Source organism: Rutilus rutilus, assembly GCF_951802725.1.
Source record: "Rutilus rutilus genome assembly, chromosome: 21".
In the NCBI taxonomy this organism is placed as follows: Eukaryota; Metazoa; Chordata; class Actinopteri; order Cypriniformes; family Leuciscidae; genus Rutilus; species Rutilus rutilus.
This window is the reverse complement of record NC_140226.1, coordinates 16,984,189-17,001,486: the sequence shown is the minus strand read 5'-3', so window position 1 is coordinate 17,001,486 and position 17,298 is coordinate 16,984,189. Positions and strand designations below refer to the sequence as shown.

At 36.6% G+C, this 17,298-nt stretch overlaps 1 protein-coding gene across 1 annotated transcript in view; it reads left to right on the top strand.

Annotated features, from left to right (window-relative positions):
- Nucleotides 1-17,298, top strand: part of ryr2b (ryanodine receptor 2b (cardiac)) — a 61,253-nt gene that overhangs the window by 12,375 nt on the left and 31,580 nt on the right. Inside the window, exons 26-56 of the mRNA XM_084392668.1 lie at nt 457-665; nt 833-1,007; nt 1,148-1,356; nt 2,178-2,500; nt 2,637-2,751; nt 2,881-3,041; nt 3,139-3,298; nt 3,621-3,707; nt 4,229-4,455; nt 4,800-5,631; nt 5,707-5,907; nt 6,558-6,663; nt 6,778-6,918; nt 7,045-7,321; nt 8,207-8,321; nt 8,493-8,625; nt 8,738-8,841; nt 8,939-9,074; nt 9,165-9,342; nt 9,428-9,536; nt 9,726-9,846; nt 10,117-10,286; nt 11,360-11,583; nt 11,865-11,955; nt 12,061-12,201; nt 12,385-12,548; nt 12,735-12,813; nt 12,931-13,020; nt 13,164-13,301; nt 15,823-15,900; nt 16,129-16,204. Of these exons, the coding sequence (XP_084248794.1) occupies nt 457-665; nt 833-1,007; nt 1,148-1,356; nt 2,178-2,500; nt 2,637-2,751; nt 2,881-3,041; nt 3,139-3,298; nt 3,621-3,707; nt 4,229-4,455; nt 4,800-5,631; nt 5,707-5,907; nt 6,558-6,663; nt 6,778-6,918; nt 7,045-7,321; nt 8,207-8,321; nt 8,493-8,625; nt 8,738-8,841; nt 8,939-9,074; nt 9,165-9,342; nt 9,428-9,536; nt 9,726-9,846; nt 10,117-10,286; nt 11,360-11,583; nt 11,865-11,955; nt 12,061-12,201; nt 12,385-12,548; nt 12,735-12,813; nt 12,931-13,020; nt 13,164-13,301; nt 15,823-15,900; nt 16,129-16,204 (5,370 nt within the window). The remainder of the gene's footprint in view (nt 1-456; nt 666-832; nt 1,008-1,147; nt 1,357-2,177; nt 2,501-2,636; nt 2,752-2,880; nt 3,042-3,138; nt 3,299-3,620; nt 3,708-4,228; nt 4,456-4,799; nt 5,632-5,706; nt 5,908-6,557; nt 6,664-6,777; nt 6,919-7,044; nt 7,322-8,206; nt 8,322-8,492; nt 8,626-8,737; nt 8,842-8,938; nt 9,075-9,164; nt 9,343-9,427; nt 9,537-9,725; nt 9,847-10,116; nt 10,287-11,359; nt 11,584-11,864; nt 11,956-12,060; nt 12,202-12,384; nt 12,549-12,734; nt 12,814-12,930; nt 13,021-13,163; nt 13,302-15,822; nt 15,901-16,128; nt 16,205-17,298) is intronic.

The window sequence follows — 17,298 nt, the reverse complement described above, 5'->3', positions numbered from 1 at the left end:
TGCAGTAAAGTATTTTACATTATTACAAAACATCTATTCAATTGTTGTTCTTTTGAACTTTTTTTTCATTAAAGATTTGTAAAAAAAAAAAAATCAATTAATTTAATATTTAGCAGCACAGCCATTTTGAACTGTGACAATAATACATGTTCTTAAGCAGCAAATCAGCATATTAGAATGATTTCTGAAAGATCATGTGACACTAGATTAGAGTAATGGCTGCTAAAAAATACATCTTTGCCATCACAGGAATAAATTACATTTTTAAATATATTCAAATAGAAAACAGTTATTTTAAAATGTAATAATATTTCACAATAATACTGTTTTTACTTTATTTGCTCAAATAAATGCAGCCTTGGTGAGCATAAGAGACCGCTTTCAAAAACATTAAAAAAAAATCTTAGTAAAGTAGTAAATCAACATCAACATTTGTTTTATTTTTTTCTCCCATAGCCTCAAATATCAATATTAAATCTGTGGCTGCAGAGAGATTTCGGATTTTCCGCCTGGAGCAGCCCTTTCAAGTGCATTATGGCAAATGGTACTTTGAGTTTGAGGCTGTAACTGATGGACAGATGAGAGTGGGCTGGGCACGACCTGGATGTAAACCTGACGTAGATCTTGGGTCAGATGAACAGGCCTTCGTGTTTGATGGTTCTAAGGTATTTCAATGATAATTTATTATGGCAAAGCACATTTTACTGAGATTGTATACTGACTATATATTGACTGAGTCTGAGATGCCTTTTGGAACAATTAAAGATCATAAAAAAAAAAAAAAAAGATCGGGTAATATAATTTTTGTTCATCTCTCACATGCATGTTTTAGGGGCAGTGGTGGCATGGTGGGGAAGAGCAATTGGGTGGCCGCTGGAAGAGGGGGGATGTAATTGGCTGTTTATTGGACCTGACTACATGCACTATGATGGTTACTCTTAATGGAGAACTACTGCTAAACAGTCGTGGTTCTGAACTGGCTGTAAAAGACTTTAATATGTCTGATGGTATGTTCTCTGTGGTCATTTTCCATTCTGACACGCAATTATCAAAATTATTTGAATAATATATATATTTAAATGTGTATTTTTTTGCTTTGTATAACATAGCCTACATTTCTTGCTGTCTTCTCTTTGATAAATTGTAGGTTTCCTGCCTGTTTGTAGTATAGGGATAAACCAGGTGGGTCGTCTAAATTTTGGTCGTCAGGTTGACTCACTGAGATACTTCGGTGTTTGTGGCCTACAAGAGGGATACCAGCCCTTTGGTCTGAACATGACCAAAGATCTACCTTTGTGGATGAGTTGGAGAGAGCCCTTGTTCATTCCTATACCCGATGACCATCCTAACATACAGGTTCGTTAATTTACATCATTTTTATCATATCAGATTTTATTATATTTCATCATATTTTTGCAGATGAACTGAGCACTTGTTTTTAATTTAATTTCATACTCATTTCATTATTTAATTTCATTATTTCATTATTTCATTATTGTTTTTAATTTAATTTCAATTTCATTTCATTATTTAATTTCATAATTTCATTATTTCATTATTTCATCATATCATTTAATTTAATTTAATCAATTCATTTCATTATTTCTTTTCATTGTTTCATTTCATTATTTCATTATTTCATTTCATTATTTCATTATTTCATTATTTCATCATTTCGTCATTTCATCATTTCATCATTTCATTTCGTTATTTAATTTCATTATTTCTTTCTATTTCATTGGTTAATTGGTTATTTTTTTATCATTTAATTTCATTAGTTAATTTCATTATTTCTTTCTATTTCATTGGTTAATTTCATTTCTTTAATTAATTTACATTTGTAAAATAATATATATATATATATATATATAAACTGTTGAAAATATGTCTTGGACACAAATATATAAAAAATATTTTGTTTTATTCTTTATTTTAAAATGTTATTCATATAATAATAATAATAATAATAATAATAATATTATTATAATACATATAATAATAATGTTTAAATAATGTCATGGACACATATATAAAATATTTATTATTTTATTATTTTCATTCATCAAATGTCCTCTATTTAAGGCAGGACCACCACAACTAAATTTCTTAGGCGTTTTGCAACCTGAATTATTTTATTGTCTCATACAATGTTCTATAATGTTCAAATTGCTACCCAGGTGATTCGTGTTGGAACAGTCGACAACACCCCATGCCTGAAAGTAACACAGAGGTTTTTTGGGAAGCAGGAAAGGGGCACAAGCTCTGTTGGATTTTACCGTCTGAGCATGCCAGTCGAGTGTGCACAGGTTTTCTCCGGCCCTGGCGAGGTCACTGTGCCCCACAGCAGCGGTGTGGTGTGCCAACTCAAAGATCCAGAGGAAGGAGAAGCAGATTCTGACTTTGAGTTACTGATGAAAGCTCACAGATACGCAGGATCCAGAGATGAACTCAATAATCACAAGGACCACAGTCAGGAGAAGCCATCCAGACTCAAACAGCGGTGAGTTCACTTCACTCCTCCTTGTTCACTTTTGCTTCTAGAACACCAAACACAATTGAACTAACATGATTAATCTAAGGAGGAGGAACTATTGACTGAAATTGTCTGTATAACCTGTATAAATTGGTGGCTGCAGGTTTATGTTGAAGAAGAAAACAGAGTTAAACACTAGTCACTCATCAGCTCGTCTGTTGGAGGAAGTGCTGGCCATCGAGAAAGATGAAGACAACCGCCTCGTTCACTGTACTACGGTAGACAATAACCCTTTTCTTATTGATCCATTTGTTTCTGGATCACTGAATGGGACCCTGTGACTTTCAAGAAAGTAGTCTTGAGTTAGAGTATGATAACATAATCTTATCTCATCTTTCTCACTGCAGTATTATTACTCTGTGAGAATCCCCTACAGTCAGGAGCCCTCTTACGTTTGGGTCGGTTGGATAACTTCGAAGTTCAACCATCATGATGTGACCTTTGACTTGGACAGCATTTGCAGTGTCACAGTCACTCTTGGGGATGAGTGGGGCAAAGTTCACGAGAGGTAGGACTCATGGGGCATTTGAAAGATGCTGTATCTTTAAAACTAATTCAAAATATGAATAAACTTTGTGTGTCTAAATTCTGTGTGTATTTGTTAGTGTCAAGCGTAGCAGCTGTTACATGGTGAGTGCAGCAGAGGGCAGTGGTCTGTCCCACAGTCGCAACAGCAGCGGGCTGGAGATTGGCTGTCTGGCTGACACAGCAACAGGGCTCCTGACATTCACTGCTAATGGCAAGGAGCTTGCAACATACTTCCAGGTAAACATCAAAGTCAGAAGTGGTGACATTGCAGTTATTTAGCGTTGCATATTTTACCTATCATTATTGTATCATTTAGGTTAGAGTACATTAGTGTTTTCTAATAATCTTAGCATACACAGTCCAATAAAATATTATGACGCTTGCATTTGGAATAATACCATAATTTCTAGCATATCTTGACTATGTAGTCATGATTTGAGCCAGAAACAAGCAGAAAAGCACTTGCTACATACTATTTATTCCAAAATGGTCCTCATTCATATGTTTAGATATAAGTGTAAATTTTAGTTTGACTTCAGCTATGTCTCTCCATTTGTAGGTGGAACCTGGCACCAAGCTCTTCCCTGCAGTATTTGCTAAACCTACCAGTCCTGATGTCTTCCAGTTTGAGCTGGGACGTATCAAGGTACACCCAATACATCAGTTCTGTTCTCCACGGCCAGACCAAATAAATCTGTGAAAAGGTGCTTCTTTCAGCCTAATGGATGTCCTTGCAAGCTTTAAAATAATTCAATTGCCAGCAATGCCTCCTTTGGCATTAATAAATAAAAACCTTGAATGCAGTATCAGTCTTCTTAAAATGGGCTGCGACACATCCATTTTGGCTGAGCTTGGCTTAAATCAGCACAAGAGTACAGATCAATATCAAATTAGACTTTCTTGTGCACTCTAATAGCTCCATACAAATATACAAAATTAATTAAGATATTATATATTTATATTTTATGTCACTGTGCAGTTATTTGTATTCTTTCCCTTTATTATTAATTTATATTATATTATATGATATTATATTATATCAGAATGCCCAGAAAAAAGTATTTCACTATTGATCTGCACTTAACAAATAAAACATCAAATAACTTTGTATCTATATAGTTTTCCTATAATATTTGCTTCAGTTTATATTTGTAATGTTGCTCACAGAATGTGATGCCACTATCAGCGGGAGTTTTTTGGAGCGAAAGAAGAAATGCAAGACCTCAGTGCCCTCCCAGACTGTGTGTTCAACACTTAACGCCTATGCGGTGGACCCGAGTACCCGACCACTCTCAGCCTGTGGAAGTGACCCGTCTGGAGGAGAGAAATGGCTGGAGAGCTCGCTGCACTCAGATCCGACAGATCATGACCCTGTATATACCTGAGGATAGCAGGTCAGAGGTCACTTTGGAGGTGTCAAGTTGCTGCTAACGTATACATTTAAAAACTTTTTTTTTGCCATTTTTATGTATAGAGCTAGAAATATTACTAAAAAGATTAGAATTTTGTCAATTAGAATTTTAGATGTGACATTTAACTATTTTGTGGCATATTCATTTGAATTGTCTAAATTAAAACTTTCAACCATGACAACTTTCCAATGTTTCCAGTGAATCCGTTTAAAATGCAGTTCTATAAATACACTTTTGTTAAATAAAACTAAAGTGAAAAAATAAACTATACAATTTTTTATTTTATTTTATTTTATTACTTTTATTATTACTTCTCCCTCTTTCAGGTGTGTGGACATTCTGGAACTGTCCGAACTGCGTGATCTCCTGAAGTTCCATGACCACACCCTTCGCCTCTACTCAGCCCTTTCAGCTCATGGAAACACACATGTAAGCCACGCCCTCTGCAGCCATGTGGACCAATCACAACTCTTGTTCGCCTTGCAGTGCTCTAGAATGCCAGGTCACCTGCGGAGAAGTTACTACAACCTCCTCATCAACACCCACCTCGCTGCCCATGCCAGTGCCAGGCAGGCAATGAACCATGAATACATTGTGCCCATAACGGATGCCACGCAGTCTATTACGCTTTTCAGAAATGACAGGAAAGTGCAAAGATTCCCAGGAAGTGACTTCAGCACTTCCTTGCGGCCAAGAATGCGCTTCACATCCCCTTGCTTCATTAGAGCTTATAAAATAGATGTGATGGAAGGAGATAACGATGGGGCTTTGTGGAGTAATTTGCGCCAAGACAGCCCAGAGTTCCCATTGGATGTATTAAAGGCTGTTGTCATTGCAATGCTGAAGGAGGCAGTGATAGCAGTTGGGCAGGGTGTGAGGGATCCTGCAGGGGGCAGCATAGAGCTCCTGCTGGTTCCTCTGCTTGGTTTACTACACACACTCCTGATGATGGGTGTGTATCAGGGGACAGATCTGGAGGCAGTGTTTAGTCTCATCCTGCCAGTCAGATACATGAGAGGAACATGTAAAACAGAGGAGATGGATGAACTTGAAGAGAGTGATGGAGAAAGACAGGAAATAGATTGTAGAGATTGGGAGAATAATGTCTCTCGGCAAAGTCTTCTTCAGATGAAGCTTCCAGAAGCTGTCAAATTACAGGTTGGCACAAATCATTCTTAAATATTCCAAACTTTTGGAATAAAGTTATATATTCATTTTCTTTCTCATCATCAGGTGTGCCACCTTCTGAAGTACTTGTGTGACTGCCAGGTGCGTCACAGAGTAGAAGCTGTGATGTCATTCTCAGGTGACTTTGTTGGTCGCCTCCAAGACAACCAGCGCTTCCGGTACAATGAAGTTATGGATGCACTCAACATGTCTGCTGCCCTCACTGCGCGCAAAACTAAAGAGTTCCGTTCCCCCCCTCAGGAACAGGTCAGAGGTCATAGGATAACTGGATTAGATGCCATACTTCTGTCATCATCTACTCACATTCTTGTCATTCCAAACCTGTATGACTTACTTTCTTCTGAGGAACACAAATGAAGATATTGTGGAAAATGTCCCATAAAAGGAACGTTTTTTTTTTTTTTTTGCGCAGAAGAAAGTCATACAGGCTTGGAACGTCATAAGGTTGAGTTACTTTAGTTAGTTTTATTTTTGTATGAATTATCCTTTTAAAGTCATGTTGTAATGTAAGTAGCGACAGATCTTTTCTTTTGCATCTGAGTGAAATGGATTTTTGAAAAAAAGGAAAAGATTTAGGGTGGGAACATGGTTCTATCCATTAGTTGTTTATTGGATGGAGGCAGATCTGAAGGCAAGCTTTCAGTCAGTTGTAAGAAAGGCACGGGTTTAAACAGACAAAATGCCTGGAGAAATTCAGCATATGTCACCAGAGAGAAGTCTGTCATATCACCTAAAAAAGTTAGCAATTTGATTAAAAATTATGAGGTCCAACCTTAAAAAAATTTAATGATGCATCGATCAAAATAAAATCTATAACATGCATTTTAAAAATTGGGTGAATTTTCATTTCATGCAGATTCATCTGTTCCTAACAAGTTTTTTTTTGCTCTGTTCAGATGAACAGGATGTTGAGCTTCCGCGAGGAGTGTCAGGATTGTCCTTGCCCAGAGGACATCCAAGATTTGATGTGGGAATTCCATCAGGATCTAATGACCCACTGTGGTAGGCAGCCACTTAAGACAACCAATGCCATAATTGTATTGCCATCAGCTGGCATCATGACCTCTCATACGTGAAGCGTCCTATGTGGTTTTTTTTTTTCTTTGTTTAATTCAGGAATTAAGATAGACAGTGATTCAGAGAATGAGAATGAGGATGACCTGTCAATCAGAAATCACCTCCAAGGCCTAGTGGATAAAATAATTCATTTAAAGAGGAGAATGTCTGGCCTGTCTGAGGAGATTTTGAACAAACCGGGTCAGAAACACTACCAGTCTCTTTTGTTATGATTTGTGTTAACATAGCCTCTTGTTTCTATTACTTATAAAACTGTACAGTACAAGTACAGTGATTCTAAGCTAAAACAGACCTCTCTCGTTCTAGTCTCTCTGCAGCAGCTGATATCAGAGACCATGATGCACTGGGCCCAAGAGGGGACGATTGAAGACCCCGATCTGGTGCGTGCTGTTTTCAGCCTGCTACTACAACAGTATGCTGGGCTGGATGGCCAGATGTCTGCTCCACTACAGAAGGCTTACTGTATCAGCCAGGCATCTGTGGAAGACGCTCTTAACCTACAGTGGGCTCTAGCATGCATTCGTTCGTTGCTCACGGCCAGGATGGGCAAAGAAGAAGAGGAACTTATGATTAGAGGACTGGGGTGAGAGACGATGGCTGTTTTTTTAATATTTTTTTTATAGTAAGCAAAACACAAGGCATTAAGCAGCGCCAAATGTTTCACTCTATAATTGTCACTTGACCTTTTCAAATAGCATGAGAGTTGCAACCTTCTTGGTAATTATTATAAAACCCAAAGGAAAGAGAAATATATAAGTTGACCGTTTTAACTATGGCAATATAATACATTTTATTCATCAAGGATGCATTAAGTTAAGCAATGTCTCTATGTTAATTTATTTTTCAAATAAATCAAACAATCCTGTTTTTTTTTCACAGTTTCCACAAAAATGTTAAGCAGCTCTACTGTTTTTACCTCTGGTGATAAAAGTGTCTCCGGAACACCAAATCAGCATATTAGAAAGATTTCTGAGGGATCATGTGACATTGAAGACTGAAATAATGCTTGCTAATTAAGCTTTGTCATCACAGGAATACATTACATTTTAAAATACATTAAAACAGAAAACATTCATTTTAAATTGTTATAAATATATCGCAATATTACTGTTTTTACTGTTTAATCAGATTCTGTTAAATCAAATAAATGCAGTCTAGGTGAGCAGACCTAGAGACTTTTTAAAAAAACATTAAAGAAATCTTACCAACCCCAAACTATGAACGGTAGTGTATTTTCATGATTAAGCACAAATATATATATATATATATATATATATATATATATATATATATTATTATTTGTGTATTTTTTTTATAGCATTTCTAATCGGGCACTAAACTTGATACCCATGAAACATCTTAGCCAATAGAATTAATTTTAACAGTTTTCATCCCCCCTGTTTTTTATGGACTGCTATGTCCAAGCCAATTTATCCTTTATTTGAGACCTAAGTTTTCTCTTGTGTAGTGACATCATGAACAATAAAGTTTTCTACCAGCATCCTAATCTGATGAGAGCTCTGGGGATGCATGAAACCGTCATGGAAGTTATGGTGAACGTCCTTGGTGCTAGAGAATCCAAGGTAATCGTACTAACAGTTACTTTCAGTGATTATCAGCTTACGTGTTCATTATTGTTCAGTAGTCAGATGTCAGTTGCATAATTGAACCTAATCATTAGATTAAGTTGAATGTTTTACTTTATTCACTCCAGTGGGGTCCTCTGATAACTCTGATTCTCTTGCCTCATTAAGGAAATCATGTTCCCTAAGATGGTTGCACACTGCTGTCGTTTCCTGTGTTATTTCTGTCGAATCAGTCGCCATAACCAGAAAGCCATGTTTGATCATCTCAGCTACCTGCTGGACAACAGCAATGTTGGACTTGGTATGTTCATACTGATACTGATCTGGTTTAACCCATAAATAACCTTCAACTTGAACATTTTTACAGAAGTAGACAAAGTAAATGTGATGTTTTTATTTTATTTTATTATCAGCGTCTCCTTCAATGAGAGGATCGACTCCTCTGGATGTGGCGGCCGCTTCTGTCATGGACAACAACGAGCTGGCACTTGCTCTCACAGAAGCGGATCTGGAGAAAGTAAGTCTCACTGACGGATTGCTTTTTCTCTCTCTACATCCCTTCTGACTTTTGGTGATATTGAACTGGTCTGGTCTTTCTGAATGTGTTCGTACAGGTTGTGCAGTATTTGGGAGGTTGTGGTTTGTGTAGTTGTGCTCTGCTGGTCTCCAAAGGATACCCTGATATCGGATGGAATCCTGTAGAGGGAGAACGTTACCTGGACTTCCTGCGCTTTGCAGTATTTTGCAATGGTAATGATTCGGTTTAATCTGGAATCCTGACCTGGTGACACCTAATTGAACGCCTCTGGTTGGTTTTGATTACTTGTTCTCCTCATACAGGTGAGAGTGTTGAGGAGAACGCCTATGTGGTGGTGAGGCTTCTGATTCGCCGACCTGAGTGCTTTGGCCCCGCTCTTCGAGGGGAGGGGGGAAATGGTCTTCTAGCAACCATGGAGGAAGCCATCAGAATTTCCCACCAGCAGGATGGAATCAGTGCACACAGTTCCAACCGGACTCTGTGAGTGTTGCGTTTCAGTTTTATTCGGTCTTTGTTTTTCTCATTCTCGCTCATAGCCATGTCTCATTCTGACCTGCACTCTTAGTGACACGCTTGATGATGAAGATGATGATGTCATCCACATGGGACACGCCATAATGACCTTCTACTCTGCTCTGATCGATCTGTTGGGTCGCTGCGCCCCTGAAACACATGTAAGTGTTTCGGGAAACCCGCAGGGAAAGTTAGATAAGAGCCTCATGATGTGTTTGAAGGAATGAGTTGGAAAGGGCTAATTGGTTTTATCTACTTTTTAAGGCCATGTCAGTTTTCATTAAAGCTTTGAAAGGTTCTTCAAGGTTTGCTAATGGTTGTCTCTGTTGTGTGCGTATGTGGCCTTGCAGCTCATAGAAGCGGGGAAAGGTGAGGCCATCCGATTCAGGGCAATCTTGAGGTCTCTCGTTCCCAGAGAGGATCTGGAGGGCATCATAAATATTCCTTTTAGTTTACCAATTATAAACACAGGTGCGTGTGGGTGTGTTGGTTGACTTGCAAACTTAAGTAAAATATACATTCACGATGTGAAATCATTCTTTTCAAGACTATTGATTTATCTTTCTAAATCTATTTGATTGTTAAAAACTGGGGTTAGTGTAATGAGAGAGCCTGAGCTCCGTTTTTAAATAAACTAAGCATATTTAGGTTGGAGTTGCTGGCAAAGTTATGTAGTCAGTTATTTGAAGTCTAAATGTGATTAATTGGTGGTGGAAAATATTTTGTGCTTGTTATACTCAGATGATGTAGTGATCGAGCCAGACATGTCTCGGATCTTTTGTCCGGATCACAAAGCAGCCATGGTGCTGTTTTTGGACCGAGTCTACGGAGTTCAGGACCAGCAGTTCTTGCTACATTTACTGGAGTATGGTTTCCTGCCGGACCTGCAAGCGGCTGTTAACATGGATAACGTAATTTGAATTTGAATATTGTCATTGTTGTTTTAAACCCATGTTATCATCCCATGAACTCATGTGCTATATTCAAGTCTTTTAAAGTCAAAGTTTAATGTGAGGAACAAACCTGAAATTGAATGCGTTTATTTACTGAAAATCTTACATTTGGGAGTTCTGACTCCCCTAATTAAAGCTTGAACCCTGCAATGTATGCCAAAATAAAGGTTAATGGGGTCTTAAAGGCTTGCAGTCTTAATTCTACATATTCAAGCAGCTCTGTCTGTTCTACATGTTTCAACAGCTCTGCCTGAATGCAGCAGAAAAAGAAAATATCATATAAAGTTCAACCACCCCTAAAACAGGCCATACCATTGGCGTGTGTGTCTGGTAATTGCAAAACTGAAGACATTGACAATACACAGCTCAACATACATAGACAAGAAACCATTAATTGAAATTTAAGTCCAGTAATTTAAGTAACATTGTAATCCATGAATACATTTGCAACATAGTAATTGATGAAATTCACCCCAAGTGTTGTTGTGTATATATATACACTACCGTTCAAAAGATTTGAATGGTTTTGAATGAAGTTACCCAGGCTTCATTTATTTCATCAAAAATGCAGTAAAACACTAATATTGTGAATTTAAAATTGAATTAAAAATGTAAAAAAGGTTTCTCTTTTAATATATTAAAAAAATATACATTTATTTATTTAAATACATATATTTAAAATTGTAAATTATAATTTGCTGAATTTTTAGCAGTCTTCACTGTCACATGATCCTTCAGAAATCATTCTAATTTGCTGATTTAATGCTAAAGAAACATTTTTATTATAATCAATGCTAAAAACAGGTATGCTGCTTAATATTTCTTTGTGGAAACAGTGATGCACTTTGCTTCAGGACTCTTGATGAACAGAAAGTTCAACAGAACACCATTAGTTAGAAATATACATTTTTGGTAACAGTGTAAAAGTCTTCACTGTCTCTTTTGATCAATTTAATACATTCTTGATGAATAAAAGTATTAATTTTGTTTAATTTTTATATATATATCTATATATATCTCTTTCTCTGCAGACGGGGTTAGGTGGAACAGACATGGCCCTGGCCCTCAATCGATACATATGTGTGGCCATGCTGCCACTGCTGAGTAAGTATTCCTCTCTCCTGTGTGACTCCTCATCTCTATGGACCAGGCTGGTGGATGGGCTTTTGGAGGGTGTCTACAGCCTCTCTAAAGCCAGCGGACTGACCAAGGCCCAGAGAGATGCCATACAGGACTGTCTGCTGGCAGTGTGCGGGTGAGGATGTTAGAGATTGTTTATTTTTCTGTTGATCTTATTATTTAGTAAAAGTCATTAATACGATTGACACAATTACAAGAGTGACTGTTTTAAGGATTTCTGCAAATAATAGGCCATTAAATGTGGAGTCACTGTATCTTTGTCTGCCTGTTCTTGCTCTTGTAGGACTGACTTTGAGATCTGTCATTTACTGTAAAAGCAATTTTATATTTTATGGGTTTGTATATTTATAATCCATTCTTATTTTCAACTGCATGTGTGCAACTTCATTTCCACAGAAAACTGAATCCCTCCATGCTGCAATTTCTGCTGCGTAATCTTGTGTATGACGTCCCTCAACTGTCAGAAAACTCCAAGATGCCACTTAAGGTCTAAAGAGAAAACATAAAAAACAAAGCATTCAATCAAAAAATATTTAAAGCCAAATCAGGTATTCATAATTCTACTTACCACTGTGGTCACTTCCTCTCCCAGCTGTTGACCAATCATTATGAGCAGAGCAGGAAGTACTACTGTCTAAATGATGGATGCGGTGGCTATGGCTCCGCCTCAGAGGAAGAACTTCGTCTGACCAGGAGGCTGTTTTGGGGTATATTCAGTGCTCTTGCCAAAAAAGTGAGAAAAGACAGAAAACACTCTTTCATTGCACTCAGTTTATATTACAAATATGCCACGAACCATGTGACAATACAATTCATTGCTCCTAAGTAGTGTCTTATGGATAGAATGTCAGTTCTAACATTTGAATTTCATTTGAATTTTACAGTTAAAATGTTACATTTTCAATCTTTTCCACAGTGTTACGATGCAGACCTGTTCAAACTGGCCCTCGGTTGTCTCAGTGCAGTTGCTGGGGCGATTCCTCCCGACCACCTTGACCCAAGCTGCACCGGCGGACAAGCGAGACACTTAGCGATGGATTCAGAGAGATGGTTTTGTCCTCGACCCCTGGACACCTCAAAGTAAGTCTTTTATTGACTTAAAAGGGCCATGACCCATGCCTAACCAGGGCAAATAAACACGCTTGAGCTTGATCTAATTGACCATGAGCACTGATTTTAGATGTTCACTTTATCTATTTCTGAAAAATGTATTGCATTTATTTGATATGTGATGAATAATAATCTAGTTTTTCCATGCATTTATAGTGTGACAATCCCAGAGAGGCTTGAGTTTGTGGTGAACAAATACGCTGAACATACACATGAGAAATGGTCAATGGACAAGGTAGGTAATAAGTTTCTTTACTTATTACAGGAATTCACTTGATGATAATTAATAGCCATTAATATAGTGAAAACTTTTGGAAATCTGTAGTTTTAAAGTTTGATGGTTCTTTTCCAGTTTGGTAACGGTTGGGTTCATGGAGAACAGCTTTCTGAGAGTGCTAAAGTTCATCCACTCCTAAAACCTTACAGAGCTCTATCTGAGAAGGTAGTTCACCCTCCCTCTTACACAATGCATGCACACACATTACAAACAACAACACCAGATATTCAGTATTTTTATTTTTCAAATAAATTTAAACAGGCAACATGCAGTTTATTTTCTCACATTGAGGTTGCTCTGTATCTTAGGATAAAGAAGGTTATCGAGGGGTCATTAAAGAGACGGTGAAATGCATGCTGTTCTTGGGCTGGACTATTGAGAGGAGCAATGAGGGGGAGTCACAAGGCTTTCACAACCCGGCTAGGAGGATCTCGCAGTCTGGCAAGGTAATGGACAGTGTTGGGAATATTGTAATGCTCTTTATCTAGGCATAAGTGAATCACTGGTTACTCGTCTTCGGCGTGTCCAAAATGCTGCAGCGAGATTCTTAACAAATACCAGAAAACAGGGATCACATAACACCTTTATCGATATCCCTTCACTGGCTACCTGTTAGATACAGAATACAATATAAGGTGTTAATGTTTGTTTTTAAAGCACTACATGATCAAGCCACTGAGTGTATATAAAGGACATGTTAATTCCTTATCAGTCTCAATGTCACCTTCGCTCCTCTCAGAACATGCTTCTAACCGTCCCACGGTCTCGCTTGAGGCGTAGTGGAGATCATGCTTTTTTCTGTTTTCTTTAAAAACCTTGTCAGGCATGGATATTTTTAAAAAGGAATTGAAGACTTATTTATTTTATCAAGCTTTTGCCGTTTGATTAGGTCTTGATTAATGTTTGTATGTATTTTAGAGTTATTGATTACTTATGGACAGCACTTTGGTCCATTCTAATGGTTTTGAAAGTGCTTTATAAATAAAAGCTGAGTTGAATAGTTGATGAAATGAATTAGCCTCAGGCTGAAGGAAATGCAAATTCACACCTGTACACGAAGCTCAAACAAACCTTTCAGCTGTGCTGCTATTTTGGATTGCAGAAGGATAGGTCTCAGGAGAAGAAAGTTCAAATGTGATTTATAACTAAGGTCATTTTTGCTTATTAGTATGGTTGAAATGGATCATCAAATATCAGCAGAAAAGACATTGGTTAGTGAGATTAAATACATAAAGTATATTTTATTATTTAACATTTAATTATTGCAGGTTCGCATAATATTCAGCATTAGCATTTCACTTTCACCTTTGAAGTCTAGAACTACAATAACCATCATGTTTACACAGCGCACACAACGCCTTTGCACTTACTCCCGATTTCTCTCAACACGGGCACAGGAGCGGTGTCAGTCAATAAATGGGAAAACAAAGTAACATGCGTTAATTACTTGAAAAAAGTAATGCAGATATTTTGTTGTAAATTTAAAAGTATGTGTTACTTTACTAGTTACATGAAAAAAGTAATCTGATCACTTAACTCCCGTTGTAATGCGCCACCCCCAACACTGGTAATGGACACCTTCATAGAGGACAGCAAAGCTCTGATGAAGAGTGTGTGGTAGGGATGTGACGGTGAAGGCGGTGAGCTCATGCTGAATTGAGCTGACACATTAGTTTTTAATTGTAGTGTCTGTTCTTTAACTAAATTCTAAATGATTTGTATTACTATAAAAAATAAAAACGGTGTAAGCAATGTGGCTGAATACCTTGTAACACCGCGGTAACACAGACTATCGCACCAAGCCTATTGTGTGGTATTGCGCTTTCTCTGTACTTTTCTATCCATTAATTCGTTTTTTAAATAAGATCTTTTGTCATTGCACCCATAAGCAAACCGGACTATATATAAAAAAAAAGCTTACAAAATCGTAAGCTAAGATATGATAGTAAAAATAGTAAGATATGATTAAATATGTGCATCTTAATAGTGCTGGTCCATGTTTGGAGAAAAAATGAAATATGTTAATAAAAAGCTTACAAAATCCTTCCAATACACGGATTTCTGTATTTTCGGACCTAGAAAAAAGTATGACCCTCGTGAATTTTGTAAATTGAAAAGGATTGCTTCTTTACAGCAGTGCCATCTGCGGGACACCCTTAGCATGTTAGCCAGGGTTCAGTGCGCCAAATACAAATAAAATCTGTGTTGAAACAGTGTTATTCGCCAGATTCCTGGCAACTTTTTTATGAATTTTGGTAATCTATGGTTGTGAGAATGTGATCTAGCTTAGTGCGATCATCAAATCGCAATGGTTATGATATAATTATATAAATGTATAAATATAAAGACTGAAGCGCTGCATGTTTCAGAGTAAAGCACAGCACTGTTCATTTTTAATAAGAATAATTGGGAGGGGAGGTCAGGTTTTCTTTCTTTTTTGTCTTTAGCTCATTACATGCCGGAAATGTGTCTGTCACATTCATTTTTTTACCAGAACAAAATGTCATTTATACAATATGAAAAAATACTAATAATATTATGAATACAATATTGTTTTTAAAATAATATTATGAATAATTATTATTATTATTATTATTATTACATGATTGCTTTTCATTTGTGTAATTTTTTTTGTAATGTGTTCATATCTGTGTTTTAGCGTTTCAGTAGCACACTATTGTGCGTTTTCCCCCCACGACCACCATTCACCAAGGCGAATTATTTTTGCATTGAACTGACAGCTTTTTTGTATTACACACTGGGATTCAGTGATTGGGATTCAGAATAGTATGTGCTCTCCAAGACTGGATTAACAGCTCTTAGGCTTTTAAAAGACATTGCTTATTCAGAGAACATGGGATGCATTCAAAATAGATTCTGCTTGGGTTTGACAAATGCTAATAATCAAACCAGATACATGCATTGTGTTTCTATGAAGAACATAAGTTGTGTTTTGTCTTTTAATAGCTGTCTTTTGAAGGAGCCTCCACGTTCAGTCCAAAGCCTGTGGACACGAGCAGTGTCACTCTTACCTGGGATCAGTATGTAAGCAGCCTCAATGAATTCCACACAATATAAATCATCTTTTATTTTAATAACTTGTATAGTTAAAATAGCTTTTAGAAGAACATTTCTTAGAAGTAATTTTAGAAATGTGTATATTTTATATATATATATATATATATATATATATGCAGTATATATATACACTGCCAGCCGGCTCTGTTCATTAACAGGATTAAAAATAACTGTACTTTCAATCTGGTGTTGAAGGCTATGGCAGAGCGGTTGGCTGAGAATTATCATCACATCTGGGCAGCCAGGAAACGGCAGGAACTGGAGAGTAAAGGTGTGTGTTACAGATGGGCTGCTGTGAGAGATGATACAGTAAATTAAATTAGGGGTTCTGCAGCCACCTGCGTCTTACAGAGAAAAAAGACACTGTGAAATAGCAATGCTGAGGTGAAGAGGTGTGAATGTACACTGTACAGGTATACGTCATTTTAAGAAATTAATACTTTTATTCTGCATGGATGCATTTAATTGACAAATACATTTATAATGTTACAAAAGATTTCTATTTGAAATAAATGCTGTACTTTTTTTACTGTTGAACTTTCTATTTATCAAAAAATCCTAAAAAATTATGTATTATGGTTTCACAAAAATATTAAGCAGCACAACTGTTTTTAATAATAATAATAAGAAATGTTTTTTAGCATCAAATCAGCATATTTCTGAAGGATCACGTGACACTGAAGACTGGAGTAATGATGCTGAAAATTCACAAAATTACTGTTTTCGCTTTATTTTGATCAAATAAATATAGCCTTGGTGAACATTAGAGACTCTCAAAAACATAAAAAAAAAAAGATAGATAGATATTTAATGTATTTCTAATGCAATTCTTAACTTTTGATATCGCTTTTTGTACTCATGTTCTTCAATATTTTATCTACTTTTCAAGTAAAGAATAATGTAGAGTGAGCTAGTTGCAAAATAATCACCAGCGGCTCCCTGAAGGGGTTTATTTAGCTAAACTGACCAGTTGATTGTTGACACTATCCTGCTTATTAAAGAATATTAAATATAAAACAATTACAGAGATTTACACATTAAATAAATAAATGCACATTAAACACTGCTTTATGTAAGAAAAAAGAGACAATGGAATAAAATGGAGACATGAAACTAGTAGAGTGTGTGTTTAAATAAACTGGTTAGCTGTCATTATACACAACAATTTTTGTTCTAGAACAACCAATCATAGTCATATATTTTAGACAGCTGTGTAATAATATGCACTAATTACTAAAGCAGTGCCTTGGACAAGCTACGTGTAGGAATTAATTTAATAACTGTCAGCAGTTTAATTAATTAAAATGTATTGTATTTATTAACTCTTAACAATGGCAATTGTCTCAAAGCCAAATTGGCAGGACT